At 53.0% G+C, this 26,002-nt stretch overlaps 1 protein-coding gene across 1 annotated transcript; it reads right to left on the reverse strand.

The window, feature by feature from the left end:
* Positions 1-482: 482 nt before the first annotated feature.
* Positions 483-6,582, reverse strand: NAGS (N-acetylglutamate synthase). Its single transcript, XM_090041654.1, has 7 exons — positions 6,280-6,582; positions 4,321-4,595; positions 4,024-4,228; positions 3,570-3,750; positions 2,572-2,743; positions 1,690-1,872; positions 483-952 (listed from the first exon to the last, which is right to left on the reverse strand). The coding sequence occupies exons 1-7, from the start codon at positions 6,580-6,582 to the stop codon at positions 784-786; spliced, it is 1,488 nt and encodes a 495-aa protein (XP_089897780.1). The 3' UTR covers positions 483-783.
* Between the last annotated feature and the right edge of the window lie 19,420 nt (positions 6,583-26,002).

Here is a 26,002-nt window from a genome sequence, read left to right on the forward strand (position 1 = left end):
ATGAAGCTGTTTGGGATCAGGGGCAAGATTTTCAAAATGATTTGACTTGTACTTTCCAAAGTTGCTTATGCTGATGGAAGCCCAAGTGCCCCTGAGATCCCTCATCACTGCAGGAAACTGCCCCATGCATGCTGAGTCACATGGCTTCTTTTGAAAATGCTGCTCTTGGTCTGTGATGTTTATAGCTGGCCTTCCCAAGAGCTTAAAAGAGGATGGGGGAAGGCTCCAGGGACAGTTCAGTGCCTATCCGCTTATGAATTCTCTGGCTGGTGTCTGAAGCTCAGCATTGATTCAGAGCAGCTTTCCATACTAGTAAGAGCAAGATAAGGAGACAGGGCTGATCATCCAAGCCTTAGAAGCAGCAGAACAGTGAGACGAAAAGGAAGCCAAAATGCTGTGGAAAGCTTTTCTACTTGATCAGTTCTTTTGCACACTGTATAGAGAACTCTGCACAGACTGACAGCTTTCCTGGAGATGCACGTGTGTAGGGGACAAAGACTAGCTCTTCTATAGGATTTGAGATGAGGATATCACTGCACATGGTCATTAATGAAGCCTCACTGAGGCTCCCTTCTGAGGCAGGTCTGGTTTTGAGTGTGGGGAACCCAGGCATAGAGCTGGGGAACAACATGGCTGAGGTCACTGGGAGGGTCAGCGTGGACTGGCTTGGGGCCTCCTTGTTGATCATCCCTTTGGGAAACTACAGGAAGCTGCCCTGAGTTCTGTCCCCAATATGGGCTCTGTTCCTTCGCCTCCTTTGGTTTGCAAAGGGTTGCCCCCTGTCTAGCTCCACTCAGGCTGATGTGCTGTGCTGTGCTGGGGTTTGCAGAAGGAGTCTGGGATGGCTTGTGCGTGGCTCACCAGCTCATAGGAGTCCCGGAGATCAGACAGCCCAAACCAGAAGAAGATCCACTGGCAGTGGGAGAAACTTCCATCACTGTGCTTGAAATACCTGGTGGGGACAGAGTGAACACTTGCTCCCAAAGCTCCACGGTCCCCTAGAGCAGCAAGTGCAGCCTTTTGTTTAGGGGCCCACTTTGACCTTCGAGATAGGGGAAGGTCAAAGTGGGCCCCCATATATTGCACTAGGCACTTAAAGCATCCAAGCTAGGCATGGACATTGATTAATTTAACCTGGCAGCACCCTTGTCAATAGCAGGATAGCAGAAGGGACTGTAGGCCAGGGGCAAAGGCCATCTGTAGCGGGGTAGGAACCTGGGGCAGTGGGAGGGAGGAGCCAGGTCTCAGGTGCAAATACATGAGTATAGCACAGGTTGGTATAACTGGAGGTGGGGTGGGGTCAGCCCTGTGATGCGCAGGCAGAGCAGAGCAGAGCAGTGTAGACCATCGGGGGGGGACCAAGTGGCACAGGTAGAGCTGTGTACTGGAAGCCTCAGAAGGAAGGGCTGCTGGGCTTTGTGTTGGGACTAACATCATGGGGAGTCCAAGGGAGGGATGGGGTCTTCAAGACAGGACTGAGGGACACAAGCAAAGGTGGGTGCTGGGGTACCCAGGGCTGGAAAAAAGGGGGTTGTGGGGGTAGTGGGTCCCAAGCCAGGTCCAGGGCATGTAAAATTAGAGCCCAAGGCACCATTCTAGCTCTGCTGTCATCCCTAAGAGGTAGCATACCCTGCAGAGACCCTGCTATGGGTGCCAGGACTGGGCTGAGGTCCCCAGTGCTCCACTTACCAGGGGTTAATAGGGTTGGTGATGCGAGATCTCCAGAAGAGGACATGGAGGTCCTGCCGGATGCACTCCCACAGCGCTTGCCCGCAGCCCTGGCCCTTCTTGCTGGTGCTGACCACAAACTTGTCCAGGTAGGGCGTGCTGCCCAGCACTGACTCCTCTGTGACAATGGCAGCTGCATTGTAACTGCAGGGCGAGGGTTGGCTGAGTCGGATGGGGCCATGGCATTCCCAGCCCACCCTAGCGCAGGGGCAGGGGTAGGGGTAGGGGTAGCAGCAAGCATGTGCCTTTTCCCTTTTCTGGTCTGCAAAGAGGCTGTTGATCACTCCTTCCACCCCACTCCTTGGCAGCTCTGCCCTGCTATGGACCCGCTAGCCAGTGGTGCTGTGTGGGGTGTGTAAGTGCTGCAGGAACTCACACTTTAGTCTGGGAAATCCTTGCTATTGACCAAGTGTCTGAGTGTCCCAAGGGTTTGGATCCGGCTGGATGGGCAGAGCCAGGCCAGCTGTGATGCCTGGATCTTGCCCCTTGCTACAAGTGCATCTCTCAGCCCTGGCTCAGTTCTCTCAGTGCTGCCTGGAAGCCCTTGCTGTGACTGAGGCACCACATGCAAGGTGATGTACTTAGAGGGTGAGGCACCCCTTGCCACAATGACTGTAAGTGGATTCAGGAAGCAAAGAGCAGGCAGGGAATGCCCTAAGTTCACTAGGGCCACAGGATGGGGTGGGGATCCCTGTGTCTGTCTGTCTGCTAGGGCCTTTTAGCACCACAGGGGCTGCCCTCACCTGTCCCCAGAAGTGGCTGAATTGAGACCTCTCCTGCCCTGTCTGAATATCCTGTAGCCACACCCTTCCACCCAGCAGGGAGGCAAAGGCTGGCCCTTACCCCTCAGAGAAGTAGATGGAACGCAGCCTGGGCTGTAGGGAGGCCAGGTAGTCCCCTCGCAGTGTCCTTCCAAAAGCCGTGTTGATCAAGGTGATGAGGCGATCCTGGTCCACCTCGTCCAAACTCTTGGCCCGGAGCATACGCTCAGCGCTCTGGAACAGGGTTCCCGGGCCTGGTGTGGGGACATAGGCACTAGGAAGGGGAGGGGCCTCCTGGGCCATGGACTGTGGACCGCTGCATTGACAGGCAAACTTCCACCCAAGAGTTCCCAAAAATTGCATGTTCAAGCCCTCCCCTGCAGCTACCAGGCACAGAATCTGAAACACTAAGAACACACTGGTACAAGCAGGGAGAGAGGGCACCACCAGTGCCCTGCTTGCAGTGATGGGGAAGGCACTGGGGAGTGCATGCTTGGAAGATCCCAGGAGAAGGGCTCTGCTCTGCATTACAGAGAAAGGCAGAAGCCCCCAGTCTGTGCTGACCCCCTGCTCACCCCAGGTGTGGCAAAGAGCAGGAGAGCAAGGCCCTCCAGCACAGAACCTCGGGGCTTCTTGTATCAGCAGGAGCATCAGCACCCTAGTCAAAACCCCCAGCTTAAGCTATGGCCAATGGCCCAGTGCCTCGGAGGAGGATGGCCTGTCCCCAGAATGCGAGAGTGTATGTGAGGGGAAAAAATCCCCATCCTGACCCTAATTTGCAACCAGCAAAGACCTGAGGTCTGGGATTGCCACACTGCTACCGTGCTACAGAGTTACTGTTATTGCACAGCTGGGGCAGGAGAGAGGAGGCAGGACCAAGCCTTTGGTTGGCATGGCAGCATTTTGCTTTCCACTACATTTCGCAGCTCTGGCTGGGCACATGGGGTCAATTCCACATCAGCCTCAGCTCCCCCAGTCCAGAGCTTCCCACCCCACCTCACACCATGCCCAGAGGCAGCTCCAAATCCCAGGGTTCAGGCTGTGCTGCCATGCCATGGCCCCTGGAGGGGATGCTCTAACCTTTGTAGCTGAAGATCTCGGCAAGCAGTGTGTGGGCGGAGGTGATGACCGCGGAGGACTCAGGAGGCAGGCGGCTGAGCAGCTGGGCTATCAGCTGGATCTGCTGCTGCTGCCTGTGGCCCAGGCCCTTGATGCCAGTCACCAGGCCCAGATCAGCAGGGAGGTTCACCTTGCCCAGCACCTGCAAGGCCGAGGGGAAGGCCCAGAGGGTTAGTGAGGGAGATGGGTAGCATGTCCATGTGCTGGGTCCTTTTTGGGTTCCTCTCAGCCCTCCCCATGCTGGCTGTCTCCAGAAATGCCAGGAGTGGACCCAGACCTCTGGGATGCCACATACTGTGCACCTTGTCCAGCAACCTTGGAGAGGGCTTAGGAGCCAGCCTGCTTCATAGACATAGACATAGACATTAGGGCTGGAAGGGACCTCGGGAGATCATCGAGTCCAGCCCTGACACACCTTTTGGCTGGAGTCCCTGAGGCCCCCTGATGTGTTGAGGAAGATGATCTTGGTGGGCATCAGTGCTTCAGCGATGGCGGTGGTGACCTTGGCAGAGTCAAGGCGCAGGGCCCGCCGGCCATGTGTCTCCCCAATGGGGCACACCAGGGGAATGTGCCCACCCTCCAGGCACCACTGAAGCAGGCCGGTGTCCACTATGATCTCACTGTGAGAGCAGAGGGGTGTTAGGAGTTGAAGCCACCAAGGGTGGCTGCTGGGACATGGCTGTGGGAGGCCTGCTGGGGTCCATGGGCTGACCTGGAGTGGGGGCCTGGCTGCTCCACTCCTAGCAGGGAGCCTGCCCCAAAGAAGGGCATGGCCACAGCATTGTTCCGGCGCAGGGAGTCCATCAGGGCCTGGCAGTTCTGGGCCAGAAGAGCCTTGGTCTCTGGGAAGGTGAGCGTGTCGCTGAGGGAGCTGTGAGATGGCAGCCCCATCACCACCAGTGGTGTCACGCCCATGTGCTGCAGAAAGGCCAGCCCGAAGGCCAAACTGCTCACAGCTCCTGCGCAGCGTGAGACGGCCTCGTCCACCTGGAAGGAGGAGAGAGTGAAGCGGCTGTGCATCAGCCCAGGGCATGGGGTGGTGTTTGGGGCATGGATCTGGCTAAGGGGCAGCCCACACTCAGTGCTGGCTGGTGCAGCACTGGCATGCCAGGTGCTGGCTCTAGCTGAGCATTTGGGAGCCAGTCAGAGCTGTTGGGATGTGCTGGGGCTCCAGCACTTAGGAGGAATGAGAAATCTCCCTCCACGCACCCCCCCAGCCCCAGGAAGACTGCTTTCTTGCCTCCCACTGTGCTGTTGCCGCACTCCCTCACTCATCTCTCCCCACTTTCCACCGCTGGTCCCCATCACTGCAGCCTCTGCCCCCACAACCCCTATCCCTCTCCTGCTATTCCCATTGCTCCCTCCCTACATCTTTCCCCCTTCTAGTACCTTGCAGCCTTATTCTTTCTCAGCTGGGACTAGACCCTGTTCCCTCCTTAGTGTGGGGCACTGTACACCCCTCTGCACACTTCCTGGGGGTGGAGAAGGCAAGGGCCTTCACCACCTCCACCCTCCTTCAGCCCCTGGTGCCCTTTGCCCCAGCCAAGCATCCTTATCCGGGCCCTTATCTTAACCCTGCTGGTGACACTGGTCCTTATTGGCTCCCAGGTGATTCCCCAGAATGTTCCCGAATGATGTCGTTACACTCGTGAGGTGATGACATCATTCCCCACCCCCCGGGGCTAAGGACTGCTGCTTCCCCCACAGCAGAGGAGGAAAGGACAGGAGAGCTCAGAGTGGGGCAAGGGAATGAATAAGCATTGAGGCTCCTAGCCCCTATTGTGCCAGTTTTCGTCTTGCTGCACCCCCTACCCCTGGGATCAGCCCAGCTCCAGGGGTCTGAGAAGGGGGTGGGGAGGAGGGGGGGGTCCCACTTCTGTTGTTCCAGACCAAACTGTGAGGTCCACCATCACAGTCCTTCCTTTTACCCACAGCGTTGGAGAAACATGTCATGACCTCATGCAGATCTCAACCTGGCCCTGATATCTGAGTGCCTCAATTGATTTTATCCTTGCAACTGCCTTGTAGGGCTGAGGGGGAGGACTGTACACCTCCTTTGCACAGAGGGTAAGTGACTAGCCCAGGGTCATGCAGAGCAGGAGCTCAGAGCTTGGCTTCCCAGGACAGGTTCAGGCTCCACCTCCCTTCCTCAGACCACTACTCCCCCTGTGCAGCATCTTGTCTCCTGCCTGTTCTTAGGCACTTGTTCATGGCTCCTTCCCTTGCTGTTTGCCTCAATTGCACCCTGAGGCGGTGGGGTCTGCAGGCTAAGGACCCATCACTAACACCTGCCTCTCCTTTCACCTGCCCTGGATTTACTGTCTTTTATATTCTAGGGCCCTGTTAGATGGTCCAGAAGCTGGTGTGCCAGCTGGTCACTGGGCAGAATATCCTCTTCTGTCCCTGCTTCCTGCAGCGCCCCCACACCTCCCCTCCTTTCTACCCTCCTCATGTCTGCTCCCTGAAGCCCCCCCAGCATCCCCCTTTGCCTCTGCATCTTGTCCCTTTCAGAGTCAACCTCAGCACTGCCCCACACCCCCTGTCTGCTCCTAGCACTCCCTTGTGCTCCCTTGTGTCTCCTTTGCATCCTCCCCTGCTCCCCACGGGGCCACCCCTAGCTCCTACCTCTTTCTGTCTACTCTTTGCAGGGCTGCCTCCATGTCCTGCTTACCTCGATGACAGCAAAGGGCTGGCCAGAAGTGTGTTTCCAGGCCTGGAACTGGGCCAGCCAGTGCTGTGCCTCTCTCGGGCTGGCCCCACACTCCTTGAGAGAGGCTTGGATGTCCTTGCGCACCAGGGAGCTGCCTGCCAGGAGGGGCAGGGATGCCATGCTGCTTCCTGCTGCCTTTTCCTGGCGTGGCTTTAGGTGCCGGCTCAGAAGCCGGCCTGAGCCCTCCTGCTGCCTCGTGGCCATGCCCCAGCCTCGTGCCCGTGGGTGGATGAGACGGCCAGCCGAGGCAGCCACAGAGCCCATCCTGACCGAACCCATCGAAGCCCCACACTCTTGGCTTCCCTCTGTGTGCACTGGCTCTGTGATGGTCCTCAAGGATGCTCAGGCAGGCAGGGGCTGAGCTTCTGCCCTCTCACTGCTTTGTGTCTGTGGCCTGCCTGCCTGATGTCCCTGCGGGAGTGATGTTGCATCTGAGCCTGTGCTGTTTGTTGAGCCCACGGGGTCAGGGCTGGGGCAGGAACCAGCCACCTCTCCCTGCCACTGATGCTCCAAACAGCTATCACGAGGGGCCTCGCCCTGCAGATAACCCCCCTCATTGCGACAAAACCTTGGTGCTGTTATCTGTACAGAGGTCCTTCCTGGAATGGTCTGGGCTGAACAAACAGGCTCTTGAGCAAGCCCCGCAAATGCTGTGGAAGCCAGGGATGACCCCACTCTCCCAGACCCACCTGCCTTGAGGGGGGTTGGGAAATCAAATGGGGGCACCCTCCTCCACAACAGATCCTGGGCTGGGAGGCACCGTTCTGTCCTCCTGCCTCCTGGTGATACTGGCTCCTGCTGGGCTGGTCTCAGCATCCCTCCCATTGTCTCTGCCTGAGCCACCATTCTACTACTGGGTGCCTTATTGGAGAGTGATAGCCTAATGTTTAGGGGTGCCAGTGCCCACTGGATGTGGGGAGAGCAAGGGATGTTTTGGGGGGCAACAGTGCTTCTTGGAAATCAGGCCCTTGCTGTCTCAAATTGAGCTCCCTCCTCCCACCAATCAGAGACTACTTGAGCAAATGAAGACCCCACTGACCACCCTGCCCTAGGCGCCAGAGTCAGCAGCAGAGCTGGGAGTGGAGCCCAGCCCAGGCGTCCTGGTTTCCAAATCTTTACACTCTTCTGATTGGGAAAGAGACTGGGCCTGTGCGGGGCAGTAAAGGAAGTAGCTGAGCTTGGAAACAGGTCTGGAGGCAGGCAGAGGTGGGGAACGAGATCCAGCCATGGGTCTGAGAGCAGAAGCAAGCCACAAATCACTCCCAGTCCCATGACCTGGAGTTTGAGAGCCGTAGGGCTATGCTAGAAGCCCTTTGGGGAATAACGTCCCTGGAATGCTTTCTTTTTTGTGTCCCTTAAGAATAGCTCACAGTTATTGAGGAGGTGTACCGAGGCAAAATGGTTGAGAGCCACTGATTTTAGAAGGACTTGATTTTTCAATAATTTTGCAGTTGTATATTTAAAGGAATTCTACCTGCTTCATTCTCAGCAGACAGGAGAAATCCTAAGTCAGCAGGACTGCATGAACTCTGTCCGAGGGTGGTGAAAGAACTAGCTGAAGTCATCGCAGGACTGCTGGCAAACCTCTTTGAGAATCTGTGGCACTCAGGAAAGGTCCCAGAAGACTGGAAGAGGGCCAATGTAGTGCCCATTTTTAAGAAGGGGAGGACAGAGGGCCCAGGGTGCTACAGGTCAATCAGCCTGACCTCAATCCCAGGAAAAATCCTCAAAAAATTTCTCAAGGAGTCCATATGCAATAAGCTAGTAGAAGGCAAAATTCAGAACAACAGCCAGCATGGTTTTGTTGTGGGTAGGTCATGTCTGACTAACCTCATCTCCTTCTCTGACTAGATTTCTCACCACCTGGATAAGGGAGATGAGGTCAACGTCATTGATTTGGACTTTAGGAAAAGCCTTTGACTTGGTATCCCATGAGGCTCTCCAGGTAAAACTAGGGGACTACGTGCTCAACAATTCAACAGTCGGATGGGTGGGAAACTGGCTATGGGGTCAGACCCAGAGAGTACTAATAGATGGATCTGTGGTGACCTGGTGGGAAGGTACTCAGTGGGGTCCCCCACGGTTCGGTAGTTGGCCAGTGCTTTTCAACATCTTGATCAATGATCTGGATGTGGGGGAGAAAAGCACACTGGCAAAGTTCACTGATGACATTAAGCTGTGAAGAAATGCGGCCATGCATCAGGGTAGGCTGATGATCCAGACAGACCTAGACAGATTAGTTAGATGGGCGGACCAGAACTAGATGCTGCACTGAGATGTGTAAAGTGCTCCATCTGAGGAGGAAAAATCTGCAACAAAGTTCCAGGCTCAGTGGTGCTGTGCTTGCTGGCACCACGTCTGAAAGGGACCTGAGGGTCAAAATTGACCATAGAAGGAACATGAGCCACCAGTCTGATGCTGCAGTTAGCAGCTCCCCTCTGCTCTGTCGGCAGGGGTTGCTCTCACCTCTGTTTCTGCCTCCTTGCTCAGGGCAGCTCTTGTGAGGAGTGGATGATTTCAATGTGAGCCAGTGCTTAGCTTCAGAGAGAAGACTTCAGGAGGATTTTTCACTGTGCTCCAGGCTCGCTATATACTATGCTACTTGTCTTATACATCTTCCCTCATGCCTGAGGGGCTTTGCAACGACCTGCCCAGTTCCACCCTTCCCAGTTCCTTCTCATTCGGTGCTTTCAAAATGTGCTGATTCCCTGCAGCAGGAAGCAAACCTTTGCCCTCCTCACCTACCCATGGTGCATGCCCAGGTGCAGGGAGAGCATGCCATGCCCTGCCTTTGCTGTGCTGACTGAATAGGGCTTTACCCCTCCAAGGTGCTCAGGCCTGCACTTTGTACCTGGACCTGAGTGTGGAGAGCCCCAAACTCCTTCCATAAGCCAAACTGTAATGGGCTGTGGGTACTCATTTCTATAGAGCCAACCAGGCAGATGTTGCCAGCAGGTGGCATCAGAACACCAAACCCACCTGAGAAGACACTTGCCTGTAAAGCAGCCTTGGTCAGTGGAGGGAGCCAGGTTTTGGGGCCTTTCCCAGGGAACTTGAATACCAAGCGAGGGGGAAATGGAGCATGCAGATCCAATAGCTGCCATGGGATAAGGGGATACAGATGCGAGGGTGTAACATACTATGGGTGTGAGGGAGACAGACCCTTGTGCAGCTCTGCTGGAAGCAGTCCCAGGGGAATGTGATCCATGTGCATCAGCCTGATGGGGCCAGCGTTGTCTAGTCTCCACTGGCAGGGCCGTGGTGGGGAGGGTGGAAGCTCGCCCTGCCCCAGGGCACCCAAATCTCTTGGTGGATGCCTATTCCTTTTTTCTTTTTGAATTGCAGTAGTGCTAACAGGCTGCAGCTGAGCTCAGGCCCTGCTGTGCTGGGTGTTATGCAGACACTTCTCATCCAATAGCTGGCAATTGCTGGCAGCAGAGCAGACCCCAGCAGCCCGTGCAGAGAAGAGGTAAGATGTGAAGGTTCATGGGGAAGGAAGCGGCCTGTAGCTGACCTGGGCCCTGAGCTCCCTCCCCTCTTCTATCCCAGTCTGGAGCCTAGCCACAGTCTCAGTGCTAGGAACAGAGTGCAGGTCTCAGCCGCAACTGAGTGGGGTAGCCACTGTGTGTCACCAACTCCTGTGTGAGTGGGTGTGGGAACCCCAGGCAGATCTGGGATCTGCTCCAGTGACCAGGGCTTTATCCTAGCACAGGGCTGTGCCCCACAGTAGCCTGGCATTACTAGGGCTTGATCCACTGAGGGGCTGAACTCCTTTGCGAGGTGCCAGCACCCTTCACCATTGCTGATGGTATTGGCAGTTGTGGACATACAACACTGGGCAGAATGAACCCTTTCCCCTGTTGCAGCTGGAAGTGAGACTCCTCCTGATGATGTAAAAATCGTGGTTCGTTTCTCGGGAGGTGAAAAAAAACCTTTAGCCACAGACACACTCTATTAGCAACACAAAAGGTATATATTTGCAAATAGGGTCAGAGAGAGAGACAAAAGATCAAACACTCTGCTGCCCCCGAGGGAAACTGCCCAGCTGGCTTTATCCCCTCTCTCCTGACCATGTGTGCAGAAGGAGGAACTTTTACAACTCATTTCCGATTCATACAAACATGTATGTGAATACGTCAAATCATACGTCGCATGTGTATTATAATTAACTACTTAAGTATGCGGGGCGGATAGGCTTATATGTATTAGCTTATTGCGCAGGGTTAGAAAGTATCTGAGGTTACAAGAGTTTAAATTTTCCTTGCTTCAAGGCTAGAATTGCAATTTACTCTTATCTGCATGAGAAAAGCTGAGGAGTATATGCTTTACTGTAACAAAGAGATAGTAACTTTGCAAAACAAAGAGAGAGTGATACCTTAATACAAAGAGCTCTCAGTAGCTCTCCCAGTTCTCTCACCAGGGAGGGCTGACAGCTGCGCTGTTTTAACAAGACTTATTGATAATACATTTTTAATAATATTTCTAACACTGACATACATACCCTAGGGCACAGGATCTGGACTCGAGCTGGGTTACCCAGCTGTGGGGTTGTGCATGTGCAGGTGGAACAAGAGCCCTTCCTGTCTGGGTGTTTAACTGACGCCATGGGGACCCTGGCATTCTTCCCTGGTGTGAGGCTCTTGCTGTCCCGTGACACCTGGCTACTAATGTTGTGGGGCTTGGTGTTCTGGCTGCAGGTCGGTGCTCCTCACACTAGGGGACACCACTAGCACAGCATCTATAGCCTGCTGTGCACTGCAGGCCAAGCAGCAGGGCTAGTACGTGTGGGCTCAGGTGTAATGGTCTGCCTCCAGGACCTTGGGGGGTGGGGGGGGGTTATGTCTCTAGTGGCTGGAAAAGGGACTTTTTGCTCCCCCTTCCCTCAGCCTGCCAGCCCCGACCTGTGATTTTAGACCTACAGCTGTAAAGGGAACAGACTAGCAATGAATAGGGGCACTTTGGGGTTCTGGTAGGGGGTGCTGGGCCTTGTCACACAGGAGAGCTGGGGTGAATTCTAGGCTCCGACACCTGGGGGTGGCCTGATGGGGGTGCTGTGCCCAGCTCAGCTTCAGCCCCTGCCTGGTTCTCCATGCTGAGGCTGAGATGACCCTTCCATCTACTGGTGTCACGTAGACTTGGCCTCGAGGATGGCTCTGCTGTAGCTGTGTCCCTGCAATGGGATGGGGGGCTGGGTTCAGGTTTCTGCTGGGCCTGGTGGCTAAACTCAGTCTTTCATCTCCTTACTCAGCTTGTTGCTCTTGAATGGCTAGACCCACATAAGCCCTGGGTTTGTGTCTGGGTCAGTGATCTGGGATTAACCCTTCTGTTCCTGGTTACACTTGCTTTTCCACCAGTGGAAAATTAAGAGGTCTTGTTTTCCTAATGTTGGTAGGGGCCTACAGTCAGAACAGCTCCCTGTGAAATAGAAGTTACATTGCCAGGAGGACAGAGGTGAAGCTGGGGGCACAGTGGAGGAAATAGAGGGTGTGGAGGGCTCCCTTTTGCTTTGGGGATCACTAAATGGCTTTTTCTGATTCTCTCAAGGGGTTGTAAGCTCACAGTGGCACACAGTTTGAGCATACAGACATGGTGAGTTCACTTGCATTCATGGGCAGATCTAGAATTTTGAAAGGGGGGGCAGATGTGGTGAATCGTCACATATAACACAACACATATTTTTCTCCAGGTAAGAAGAAACTAGAAGCTTTACTCATATGTTAGCAGTCTAGGCAATGTTATTCAGTGAAGGACTGAAGCAAAAACAAATGTCTTTATTGGAGTGTACATTAATTCGTGATACTTTATTTTTGCCCAGTTTGTTCTGTTTTCAATATAAAATGTAATTAAAAGATGCTGTTTATTTAGTCCTATAGTCATTAAAATGCCATGTACTTGTTTTTTTGATACATGAAACACAATCAAGGCTTCTTGAGCATCTCGACAGTGCATCCAATATGTCACTGAAACTTATTTCCACACCTGAGTTAATGTTTTTAACTAGAGTTAACAACAGTCTGCAGGGCTGTGAAATAGGAGTTACATTACCAGGAGGAGAACAGTTAGCTTGATTAGTGGCACAGTAATACCATTCAAAAGGGGAGAGGGTCATTAGCACCTGTGGTATGAAGAGTTTATAAGGAATCAGATTTTTTTTTTTTTTTTTCAGCTACAAAATATTTTAATGGGTAAATGAAATAATAATAAGCTACAATGAGGCTTTGACAAGGTCTCTTAAATTTATAAGGAATCAGATAGATTACAATAAGGCAATGTAGTCAAGTGACTCCCTTGCTGCTGCCTGAATAGAAATACTGCTGCCCTTCCCAGGTGCTTGATTTTAAAGTCTGGGTGGACCAGGGTATAGCTTTTCCATTGTACCACCCCCACCCACCCATCCAACCCTGCCTGCATTAGTCGTGTTCCCTGTCACCCAGGTGCCCAGGCCAGCCCACACAGTTAAGAGAGGTTGAGACCTCCACATCAGCCATCTCCCTTATTTATTGGGCATTCTGGATGGGATGAGAGAGGCAGGAAGAGGGCAGTGGCGGGGCAGGGAGGGGAAGTGCCTTTGGTGCACAGCAAGGAAGAGCTCTGAATCAGATGCCTGGGTGCTGAGCAGGAAGTGGCACAGCCATTTCCCTTGGCTTCTCTCCAGTACCAGCTTGCCCTAGTCTTGGTAGGGATGCCCAGTCCTGTTTGACACCAGGGAGGACATGGAGGGGCAGGCCTGGAGCAGACCCCAGAGCTGGCTCCACTCTTCTTGACCCCTCTTTGCTGCTGGCCCTTTTGCTGAGTGAGACGTGCAGCCGGGGCTGTCGTGGAGGGAGCGAGCACACAGGCCTGTGCGTGGGACTGTTCCCATCCTTGGCATTGGGCGTGCTGCTTCCCTGCCTTCACTATGTTTCATTACCGGGAGCCTAGCAGCACCTGCGGCCCTGCTGTTCTCCACAAGCATTGCAAAGCCTGAGAAAGCCTCCCTTGTTTTCCTCTCATTGTCCTCACAAGCGCGATGGACTCTGGTGATGTAAGCAAGACTGTTTCTGGGGCGACCGGCCATCCTCCTCCAATGCACGTGGCATTGGGGCTGCAATTGGATTTGAAGTGGCTACAAGTGGCCCAGGGCATCTTGCCGTTTCCAGATCCTGTGGGGAGCAGGAGTCCATCCAGCCCCTTTAAATCCACTGGGAGCCCTCTGGGTAGTTTGATCAGGAAAGCAGTGGGATAAACAGCCCGACCCCAGTCAAGCCAATGGAGGAACTGAAGCAGATTGAAGTGGTCTGTCTTTGCCAAGGTAGCCCTGCATTTCAGTGACAGCCCTGCCAGGTCTCCTGCACTCCAGCTGAGTGTCCTGTTTGCTGAACCATGTGGGCAGGAAACACCTCATGAAGGAGGGTCCCCTCCACCCTAGCCCAAGGCACTCCCTCCTGATTGCTCTTGTGGAGCATCTGGGGAGGATTTGCTCCCTGGCAGATACACAGCAAATCCTGCGGTGGAGCAGAACAGCCCTTGGTCCTGAGGCACAGGCATTCATGGGCTGGGGCTTGGCAGGCTGTGCCCAGGCCCCCTGAGACATCCTCCTGCTGTCTAGTTCAGCCTCTGGGCTAGGTTTCCGCAGGGCACCTCTGGTCTAGACTGGGGACAACCTGAGAGAAAGCACATGGTGGTTTGTGGCCAGGTGAATAGCACAGCTACAAGAGGGACTGGAGACAGAGGGGAAAGTGGCGTCCTGTGGGCAGCCAGCCCTGGAGCTGTGATAAAGAAGAGATGTCCCGTTCACAAGCAGAGACCTGAGGTTCTTCAGCGGCTTTTTATGCTGGAGCACTGAGCAGGGGGGCGAGGCTCACACCCGGTCCCCAAACCTCCATGGGAGCCCAAGCACCTCCCGCTGCCTGCTTCTGCCCCTGCTTCCTATCATCGAGGGGTAGTGCCTGGGGCTGCTCAATGGACTGAGGAGGGGATGGGCATACCGTTGGCTTCATGGCTGTGGCAGAGGAGAAGACAGGTGTGACCCTCACCCCCCACAAAGAGGGAGATCAGCTGCTTCAGGCTGGGTGCATCTACACGTTCATTAATGTGTACTAATAGTAACGTAAAAGTAAATGTATAGGTACTATGCATTACATTTAGTACTTGCATAACCAAGTACTAAATCAATGAGCAGTAACTGGTGCTACTGTGCAGTAGCCTAATACTACTGTGTAGTAGCATATTAGCATGGGTTTTGCCTGGCATGCTACTGCGCGGTGCTATTAGGCTACTGTGCAGTTAGTGTCTTGTGTAAATGCACCTGTGGTGTATCAACATCAGCCCCATGGTGTAGGAGTCATGTGGATCAGATGCCAACCCCTCTCTTCCCTCCCATGGCTGGACTATGAGTGTTTGAGCTCAGCTCCTGTAGTAGCTTAGGAAATAAAACAAGCCTGCTGGGCTTGCAGAGGGCAGTGCCCAGGGGCCAGTGGTTTATCCTGCTGCTGTTCTGCCACCAACCCCATGCCCTAGAGGTAGCATCACAAGCACCCACCAACTTGCTTTTCTCTTCTTGGATCAGCTTGGCAGAGGGTCAGCCCTGAATGTCCTGACACTCCTCTAGTCAACTTCAAAGATCTGTGCCCCTACTATAGCACCTGTCAAGCCAGCTGATGCTCACAAAGTACTGGTACTTTGCAGCTGGTCTTGGGTCAACAAGTTATAGGTGATGCACCCTTCCATTCTGCAGCAGTCTCATCTTTTTTGGTGATGAATGCATGTAAGAGCACAGAGCAAACATCATTGACTGATTATTTTACTCCCTTAGCATCATGCCATGGCCATATAGTAAGTACTCTGGTTCTTTTTAAAGAAACTTCCCATTTAGCATTGATCTGCAGCATCATGCAGTGCTCCTCTAGCCAGCTAGAGCATGGACAGCTTGTACTGGGAGTCCTGTAACCTGTTTGTTTCTTTCTTATAAATGTCAAAACCCTTCCTTAAGGGTTATACTGGCAGGTGGAATACATCTCATGAGAAATTGGCAATGGTTGACTCCTGATAAACAAACACTCACCCCTGGATTATTAGTTGCTATGACCAAACTCTTGGAGTGAAAAAGAACTAACTAGGCTGTACTAAAGCTTCAGTTGACCCAAGCTGGGCTGAGCTCAGAGTAAACTACTAAGAGGCTGGATGAGGCAATGACAATCCAGTTAGCATTGGTGGGGTTACTGGCAAGTACCTATGCCTTGCTTTTCAGCAGCAGTGCCCTGGCCTAAGGGAGGAAGATAAATCTAAAACCAGGTGCCCTCCCTCTCTGTAGGCCTATGAGGTGCCAGAGATACTGCAGGTGAACATGGCATGAGTGCCCTGCCTATAGCATTGCTCCCTGTTCCCCAAAGTGCTCCAAATGGGAGCGGGGATTGTTGCCAGAGACTTCCACCAAGAGGAAGAACACTTGGAAGGCCTCCTCTTGAGGAAGTGCATGGATTGCAGGGGGATAGGGACTTTGGAGAACAGGCAGGCAGGGCTATCCAGCAGATAGTAGCATCAGCTGGCAGCTCAGGAGAGCTTGGTTCTAACCCTGCCTGTGCCACTGGCCTGGGTGAGTCACCTAACCCCCTTAGTGCTGCAATTTTCCTCTTTGTAAAAGGGAATAGCAATCTCCTTTGTGCAATGGGTTAAATGAATAGTCTGCAAGGTGGATAGAAAACTGGCTGGATTGTAAAGGGTAGTAATCAATGGCTTGATGCCTAGTTGGTAGCCAGTATCAAGTGGAGTGCCCCAGGGGTTGGTCCTGGGGTAAGTTTTCTTCAAAATGTTCATCAATGACTTGGAAGATGGCATAGAGTGCATCCTCAACAAGTTTGCAGATGATACCAAGCTGGGGGGGAGCAGTAGATACATTGGAGGGTAGGGCTAAAATTCAAAGAGGCCTCAACAAATTGGAGGACTGGGCCAAAAGAAATATCATTAGGTTCAGCAGAGACAAATGCAAAGACCTGCACTTAGGATGGGACACTTTCATGTGCCGGTGCAGGCTGGGGACTGACCAGCTAAGCAGCAGCTCTGCAGAAAAGGACCAGGGGGTTACAGTGGACAATAAACTGAATATAAGTCAACAGTGTGCCCTTGTTGCTAAGAAGGCTAACAGCATACTGGGCTGTATTAATAGTGTTGCCAGCAAAGTGAGGGAAATGATTATTTTCCTGTTTGGAACTGTTGAGGCCACATCTGGAATACTGGGTGTGTCTACATGTGCACTTGAATGTGCATTAGCCTATTTTAATGCACATTAAAGCATCACAAAAAAGTGTTATTTAGTTACTGAGCGTTACAATAGGTGAATGCATCACTTAAAAATCATGGGTGCCTGTACACAAGCACAGAAGCTGCTCCAACACTCTGTAATTACAGTGCATTGAAGTAGACTCGATTAATCCAGCCAGCTTCTGCATCTCATGTGTCAGCTACACCTGTCCCTCAAAATAGCAGTGGGGGTGCTTTAACTAAAGCTCGTTTGATGAGCTTTAGATAAAGTGCCGCTGGTGCCATTTTTAAGTGTGGGGATGCTGATACACGAGATGCTCTGGGTGCTCTAATTAAAGCATGCCCCCCCAACCCCACAACTCCTGAAGCACATGTAAAAAACTCTGTTACAATAAAGGGTGCCCATATATAAGCGCAGAGACTGCTCTGATGTCCTGGAATTCCAGTGCTTTGGACAAGATTCAATTAATCGACTAATCAAGTCTGCTGGAGCATGGCAATTACCACGCTCCAGCAGCCTCCTGTGTCTCATGCGTCAGCATCCCCATACTTAAAAATGGTGATGGGGGTGCTTGAACTAAAGCTCATCGAACGACCTTTAGCTCAAGTGGCTCTGTTGCCATTTTTAAGTGTGGGGACACTGATACATGCAATGTGGTGGCGCTTTAATTACAGTGGCTTTCGGAGCCACTCTAATTAAAGTGCCGTCCCCACCCCCAACCTCAGAGCACATGTAAAAGTGCCCACAGGTACTAGATTTAATGTGCATTAACTAATGCATGTTAATACATGTATAGACTCTCCCACTGAGTCCAGTTTTGGGTGCCCTGCTACAGAAAGGTTGCAAACAAATTGTAGAGAGTCCAGTGGAGGGCAATGAGAATGGTTTAGGGGCTGAGGCACATGACTTCTGCGGAGAGGCTGAGGGAACTGGGCTTATTTAGTCTGCAGAAGAGAAGACTGAGGGGGGATTTAATAGTAGCCTTCAGCTACCTGAAGGGTGGTGCCAAAGAGGTTGGAATTAGACTGTTGACAGTGGTGACAGATGACAGAACAAGGAGCAATGGTCTCAAGTTGCAGCAAGGAAAGTTGAAGTTAGATATTAGGAAACACTTTCTCACTAGGAGGGTAGTAAAACACTAGAACAGGTTACCCAGGAAGGTGGTGAATCTCTATCCTTGGAGGTTTTTAAGACCTGGCTTGACAAAGCCTTGGCTGGAATGATCCTGCTTTGAGCAGGGGGTTGGACTAGATGCCCTCCTGAGGTCCCTTCCAACCCTCATTTTCTGTATTCTATGAACACCCTAAAGGCCCTGATGAAATATAGGCTGGAGGTGCTGCTGCTGCTATCTTATAAACTGCATGCAGCAAAGTTTGGGGTCAATACACAGATGGCCCTGACTTGATTTATCCTTGAATAATGGGCTAGCATCTCACTGCTTGGGAAAAGCATTGTAGGGGTTTTTAGCAGTTGTGGCTGTTCAGGAGCTCAGCATTAGGTTGTTTCTAGCAATGCAAGGAGGTGGGTGAGTTTCACAGACATCTTCTCCTGAAAGTACCTGAGCCTTATCTACAAGAGGTGGTGGCTGGGGGGAATTCAGGAGTTGCCTGGGGGGAGTTCAGCCAATGCCCCATACCACAGTGTGCACAGTCACACCCTGCATTTTGCTGCACTTGAGCCAAGCTGTGCCCCACTGCAACATGCTGGGTATGTATCCCAGCCTGTTTTGCACCACTCCCTTTCCCCACAGGGGCCCAGAGGACTTGTGGGAAAGAAGGCCACATTCTCCCCCTCTCCTTTGCAGCATCTCAGGCTTTTCTTGCCCTTTCATTACACCAGGGCTTTACCAGGCTGGACCTGGATGATCTCCCATCTGAGGGCTAACCTGAGGCTGCCTTGCTTAGCTTACAAAGCTTTGGCTTGGTCCCAGGCTCATGCTCAGAAATGACACTGCTCATACCTCAGTGCACGGGGCCCCTGATGCTCCCCCCCTACCCCTATGCCCCAGGAAGCTGGGGTACATCCAAGGCCATTACAGCAGTGGGAACAAACAAACCCATGGCCTGCTGTCACATTAAGTGGAGTGTATGGCACTCCATCCTGCTGATAAGGAGCCTCTTCGCTCTGCCACCCAAGAACGAGGAGCACTGAGTGCAGCTCTCGGAAGTGGTGGGTCATAAAGCTCTCAGGAGCAGCAGGACCATGTTTGCACAGCAGCTAAACTTAGATCTCACCAGGGATGGCAGGGAGGGGTGGAGGTGGGGTAGGTATGAATCCCCATCCTCTACCAGTGCATGTATTTTCTGGGCTACTGGGGTGTTCTTGTACCCCAGTGACCCCTCACTCCTTGGGCCTGTTTGAGCAGAGTGCAAGTCTGCCCTTGGTGCCCCTTGAATAGGGCCTTCTACACTGGTACAGCTTCACCCAGCTTGGGACCCAGGGCCAGCCCTGGGAGTTATATGGCAGCTCCATTCTTTCCTGCTCCCCCACGGCGCTCTCATGTTCTTCCCCGAGTGCCTCAGAGTACACACCACTCACAGAACAGACCCTCAGCCTCATTACACAGATGAGTAAACCGAGGCATCGAGTAGGGCAGTGACTTATCTGAGGCACTCGCGGGCCCTATACTGTCCCTTATCTGATGGAGATGGACAAGGTTCAGCTTGGTTTGCAATCCTCCTGCAGGGCAGGGCCACGAGAGTTGAGGAGTCCTTGACTGCTGGCTAGAAGTGGGCTTCCAAGGCGTGTTCCTCACCTCAGGGAACAAGCAGATATATTTAGTCCTGAAATAAGGCTCTATGTGAACAGAGAGGAGGATTAACCCTTTGAGCAAGGGGCGTGGGGGATTTTCCTTTGGTTGAGGTCTCCAAACCCTGGCTGCCTGCCTGCAGCTGAGCCCTGGGCTCAGTTCAGGGGGGCTTAGCAGAGCTCTCTGGCTGGTGAAATGCAGGTGGTTAGACTTAGTAGGTCCCTTCTGGCCCTAAAGCCTCTGCCCCTTACTGTCAAGGAGTCTTTGCCCCCCAGGATGTGGACTCAGCCAGAAGCTGCTAGCTGGAAGGAGCAGCCAGCATTGCACAGCATTGCAGAGGGAGCTTAAATACCACAGCTGGCTTCCCAGGCTCAGTCTGTGCAGCGGGAGGTAGAGATGGGGCCTGTCTTTAAGTCCCAGGGTCAGAATCACTGCAGCCTTCTCAGTCTCGATCAGAACTGTCTGCTGGGCCTTCATCTGCACCAGGGGCTTAAGCAACGTCACCTATGTACCAGGGTCTGTGGAGAGCCAGCCTAGTCTTTACAGTAGGTGTATTAGGTTGGAGAGTAGAGTGGTGGCCAGAGCATTAGCTTGTTAGCACCATCACCTTCTGCCTCTGTTGCTCTCTGTAGTGTACAGGAGTAAGTCAGTATCCCTTTAAACAGTCTGTGAGCCCTTGAAGTGGTGCTCACCATATTCTGTGTTTTAAAAGCAGCCTGAGCAGCAGTATGTCACTGGGCCCTGCGTGTGTGTGAAGCTGGGGCTGAGGTACATTTCTTTATGTGGGGCAAGGATTTGGCAAGACCAGGGGACCCAGAGCCTTCAAGGCCTATGACCTATGCACTGTTCACACAGATGTTGGCCACAGCCTCAGCTATGTCAGAAGGGCAAGAAAGCCTCCTGCTCCAGGGCCCAGGCTGGACTGGGTTCGGCTCCTGGCTCTGCTACTAACTACCTATATGACCTCAGGCTGGTCCCTTTACTGCACTGGGCTTCAGCTTCCTTCATTCCTTGGGCACCTAGTAGCAATGTAGGCCTTGGCTCCAGGTGGTTACAGCTAGGAGAATTCAGCAACAGCAGCTCTCACAAAGAGTGTTATCGCCATGGCTCCAAAGCCGCTTTCATAATTGTTAGGGGCTGGAAGGGACCAGTCGTCTGGTCCAACCCTGCTACACTTGGGCAGGAAAAGCAGGTTTTAGAAGGGGGCACCTGGATTTGAACCAAATGCTCTACCCCCTCTACTGAGCCTATGGCACCTGGGATTCCCAGGCAGTCTCCTATCCAAGTATCCTAACCAGGCGCAGCCCTGCTTAACCTCTGAGAGCACACATGGGGTCAGGTGTGCCCAGGGGTGTGTGCCTTTCTATGGCTTGTGCCAATAGTGCGTTAGAGATGGAGGAAATGGGGGCACAGAAAAGGCACGCAGTGCATTGCATTACTGTGCATTGGAGAAAAGAATCCAGAGTTCCAGCTACTAGAGCAAGGACTTCCTTGCACTGATCTCTTGTCCTAGCACAGTCTAGTAATCACACATGCATGGCAACAGGTAACTGTGGTGGATGGGCTACAGTCCGACCACAAAGCCACAACCCCTAGTGAGCATGAACAATGCTGCTAAGGGCAGAGCAGAATTGAGAGAGGGGTTTGGGGGTAGGGGCAGGATGCCTGTAGGCCCCTTTAATTCCCATAAGCCTTCTCTGGGTCTGTGGAGAAGCTTCCCCCCTTCGTGGGATGTCTTGCAGTCTGTCTAGCTCTGAATTCATGCAGCTTCTAGCAGCTGGAGTTAAACCAGTTCAGCTGAACTGGAGCAAAGCTCCCGTGTGGATGTTCCTAAACCGGTTCAGAAAGGGTGTGGACTCTTTAGATCAGGGGTTTCCAACTTTTTTTAACAAGTGTATCCCTTCTGGGCGCATGGGGGCACATATCCCCAGGTCTGCAAATGGGTTATGGGTGGGCTGGGGCTGAGGCTGCACTGGGCTATTCCAGGGGAGGTGGGGTGGAGAATGGGCTTGGGATGGGTGGTGGTGGTACTGGGAGGGGCTGCGCATGCACATGCACATGGAGCTCCAAGTACCCTCTATGACTCTTACAAGTACTCCTAGGGGTATGTGTACCCCTAATTGACAACCACTGCCTTAGATTAAACTGGAAGTCGGTGGCTTTACCCTGACTGGGACAGGTAAAGGGAACTGGAATGCTTGAGGGCCCATAAGAAGTGGGACAACACATGGCCCAGAAGGACCTAGGTATGGCATGACCTGGGCACGGACTGAATAGAAAAGGACACTTCTGTGGCTCCTTCACTGCAAGGTCAGGCTGGCTGTGTTGGATTGCTGGCTGCAGTGCCCAGAGTGCTGGTGCCTGTTGCTTTCTGTGGGATGTGCTGTGGTGGCTGGATTTTCCCAAGGACTCTGGACAATGCGTGCTGAGCAAACTTGTCCCAGTGGGAACTTCTGGGTGTGGAAAATTCAGTCCCTTATTAGGTGCCTTAAAGTTCTCTGGCCTTGATTCTGGGAGCCTAGCCCTAGACTTCCTAGGTCAGTGGCCCCAGGGAGCACCTTATGGACAATGAGCCCCATTGTGTGAGGGTTTCACACCCTGAGGTGCACATGGCAGCCTCCTCCTTGCTCCTGTGACGGGCTGGCCTGTGATCCTGCCCAGGGGTTTTGAAAGGGCAAAAGATGATTGGAGGACTTGGGATTCCCTTTCTGCACTAATCAGGCCACAGAGACTCACCTCCGTGTCCCCTGATTGCCCCCTTGGGTCACTTGGAGGGGGATAAAAGGGGCAGCGTGGGCTGACTCAGGAGAGACCAGTGAGGGACAACAAGGAAGGAGCTTCACAGAGCTGGCAAGAGCTGAGCCAGCGGGGTAGGAGCAGTGCCCTGGAAGAGCCTGAACAAGCAGGACCTGCAGGCAGCAGTGGGACCCTCAGCAATGCGGCGTGCGGCCGGCAGGAGAGGCCCCCACTGGGCTCCAGGATCCCCAAGGAGAAGCTGCAGCCAGCAGGAGAGGCTCCCCCGCTCCAGCAAGGATCTGAGCAGCGACCTGAGAGGTTTCCCAGGTCTGCTTCCAGCTTCTCCAATCAGAGGCCAGGCAGCTTGATGTGAGGCCGAGGCTCCAGGAAGGTCAAGACCCCTAGGCTGGAGCAGTGCCACCAGTGCTGGCTGTGTGTTCCTGCCCATCATGTGGGAGAGCTGGATTCAAGTCCTAGCTGGGGTGACTTGGGGTGTGTGAGCTAACAAGAGGCAAGTTTTCTTGCAGCAGAAAGGGGCCATTGTGTTTTCCGCCCTTTCTCCTCCTCCAGGTACCAAGGCCCTATATTTCCTTGTCATTTGACACTGCATTTTGTGCCTTTTTATATTTCACCAACCTATATTGTTTGTTTTGCTGTTTGTGTTATGTTTTGTTAACCCTGTTTTTTTGTCAGTGATTGTAAGTGTCTAACCTTTGTTGAATCCTGCCCCCTTGGGGCACTGTAGTGTCCACTATACCCTCTGATTTATGCCTGTTATGTTCCCAGTATTAAAAGGTATATTGTTAAGTCCCCACTGGTGGTCTGGCTCTCCTTAGAAGGGGAGGAGAGTCCCTACACTTCCCACAGCGCTTGTGCACCTACTTTGATCCCTTCAATTGGAGAGGGGGTACCTCTTGGAGTACTACTGCCCGGGTTACACTCCCACCTGGGCCTCAGTCAGAGCAGCATTTCCATTTGGCTCAGCATCGCCCAGTGACCTTTGGAAAATTGCTGTTTACAGACTCGCTGGTAAATGGCGCGGAAGCTGCTTGTCCCCCTGCCAGCGCTGGTCCCTGTCAATACTGTCGGCTCCGGAGGGGCTTGCTCACTTGGTCTGTGCAAGTAAGCTGGGGTGGGGCATGCAATTAGTCCCTCTTCTTGCATGTCACTGGCTGGAGTGCTCAGATGGCTCCATGACATTTGTAAGCCATTTGAGAAGATTAGACCTATCTGTGTTACCATGTGTTGAGGATGTAGCTGGGGGCCATGCTATTTACACTGCTTCGGCTCTCAGGAGAGATGGGGCCTGGAGGGGATCTGAAAATTGATCCTGCTTTAGTGTGCTGGCTGAGGATACTCAGTGGAGTGGTAGGGGTTGCTTTCCTATCACAGCAGGCTGGCTTGGCCACTACCATAAGTCTGTCCACTCTTCTCCTCCAGCTCCTTCTGGGTGTTGGTCAAGCTGTGGGCCCAGCCACGCTGCTGTCTCAGGTGTCACTCAAAGGAGATGTGCTTGTTGGCATCATGCTGACAGCCACGGAAAGTCCCTAGCACAGGGGGTATAGGCTGCTCTGCTGATGAGATCTCAGACTGGTGTAGTTTGGGCATGAGGTCATGAATTCCTCTCTCCTCTGGGTAATCATAAGAGCGAGGCTTTGCCTTTTCATCCCACAGACTTGACTCAGGTCTGTGCCTTAACTGCTCCCTGCATGGGTGGGCAAATCATTGTGAAGGGCCTCAGCACCCTCTGCAGGGCCCAGCCTGGTCAGGACTGGGCCCCTCCTGGGCTGCCAGCCTGGCTCAACATTTGAAACATGGGCAGTTTGGCTCAGAAGAGGGGTTCAGCTCCCAGCTGTGCTGTAAAATCATTAGGACTGTGGTACTGACACAATCCCACCTCTACGCCACAGACCAGTTGGGTTTGCTTTGCCCAGGGAGCTTTCTGTGCTGGGCCCACTGGGGTTGGGGTCAGCAAAGAAGTAGGGGGGTGGGTTCTCTCTAACTCCCCCTCTCCACCTTGTTGTTAGGGCATAACTCAGCTTTTGGGAGCAGATTGTGCCTGGCAGCAGATCCTGAGATTGGGATCATAGGGAGCTGGGGCCAGGGATCATGAGAGCAGGTCCTGGGCATGGTACTTTGAGGGCTGTCTTGGGAGAACCCCAGCATTTCCCATAATATATGTGAACTTTCAAAAAACATTCAACAAGATCCTTCACCAGAGGCTTTTAAAAAATCTTTGTTGCCATGGATTGGAGGGAAGGTTTTTCTGTGGACTGAGAGCTGGTTAAAAGATAGGAAGCAAAGGGTAGGGGGAAACAGAACTAGAATAGGTACAGAGAAGGGCACCAAAATGGCCAGGGATAAATTCATGGATGATAGATCTATTCATGGGTATTTAACAGAACAGTTGGAGATGTTCTTCTAGCATTTCTAAACCAATAATGATGGATGCCAGGTAGGGTATCACTCTAGAGATATCTAGTTCAGGGCTCTCCCTGTATAGCATCTATTTCTGCCACTGTCAGAGACAGGCCTATTTGATATGCCAAAAAAGACCATCATGGGCTGTTGCTCATTACAAAACCTATAAGCCTCCCTTAATAAGGGAGGCCACTGGGGACACACCAGTTAATTTCTGGGACAACCAAAAAAGAAAACAGCAATGGGAGAGAGGTCACAGGTTAAGAACAAGAGATTCAGAAGGGGACACTGAGCAGAGCACACTGGCCAGTGCCTACTGCCCCCTGAAGGAGTCGAGGGAACCTGTGGGCACTGACCAGTGAAACTCTGACCAGAGCCATGAGTGGAGGAGTGCCAGAAAAGCAGCCCTGCACTTGCCTGGATTCCTCCTGGCCAGAGCCTCCTTCTTGGTCTTATAGATGGCCAGCTTGGCCAGAGCTAGGAGGAGGTTGACCAGGAGGTCCCAGGACTTGGTGGGGCCACGGATGGGAAATGCAAAACAAAAAAAGTGCAGGGGAAGTGCAGCCAGAGCCTCAGCAGGAGGGTCCGAAGGAACCAGAAGAGGGGCTGCAACCTGGCGCACTTGAGGTAGGCATGCACCATGGTCTCTCTCTGTGGGCAAAAGGGGCAGTTGTTGAGAATGTCTATAAGGCATGCCAAATACACGCCTGTGGAGATGGCTCTGCAGAGGAACTGCTAGCTGAGGACCATGGTGACTTGTGGGATCAAAGTGGAATACAGATTTGTCCACTGGCTGTCAGAGCCAGATACTGGACTTGATAGACCATAGGTCTGACCCAGTATGGGACTTGTTATGTTCTGATGTGCTTCCCTGTAACAGGACCCCATGACCATGCTGGGGGCAGGGAAGTGAGGCATAGCTCAGGGGGAAGGCCAAGAGGGGCCTGGCACTCACTTGTGGGCACCTGGGGCATGCTGGGCAGGGAGTGGTGCTTGGGGGGAGCAGATGCTCATGGGCACTGTACTCCTGAGGCAGGAGAGTGAGGTTGGCACTGTGCTGGGCAGGGACTGCCCCCTGCCTGTGTATAAAGGTAGCTGGTGCTGCAGGTAGAAGGGCTTTATCCAACCAACTTCTGATCCAGCCAGCCTTTCCTGATGTTTTAGGATGCCTCTGAGGTCTAAATGCCAACCCACCTGCACCCCCCATGAGTCCATGTCTGCTTTTCATGGGGAGGGGAGGAGGGGGATCTGATCTCAAGCCAGCCTCTCTCTGTGTGTCACATACAGCTCTGACCATCTCTGCCTTGGGGCTGAGGCATAGATGGACTGGCATATGCTGGGCAGCTGTAGCTGCCCCTGCAGCCAGCCCAGGGCACTGGAGATGAAGCCCACCCTGGGCAGGCAGCCTTGAGTCACTGGGAGCCGGTTCTGAACTCAGCATAGACAGTGCATTGCTGGTGTGAGAAGCCAGCAGGAGGCAAAGACTGAATGGCTGCCATCAGTTTGGATTAAGAAGGTCAGGATGAAATGGGGCCAGG

Source organism: Crocodylus siamensis, chromosome 4, assembly GCF_052110815.1.
Source record: "Crocodylus siamensis isolate JL-2025a chromosome 4, ASM5211081v1, whole genome shotgun sequence".
NCBI classification, from domain to species: domain Eukaryota; kingdom Metazoa; phylum Chordata; order Crocodylia; family Crocodylidae; genus Crocodylus; species Crocodylus siamensis.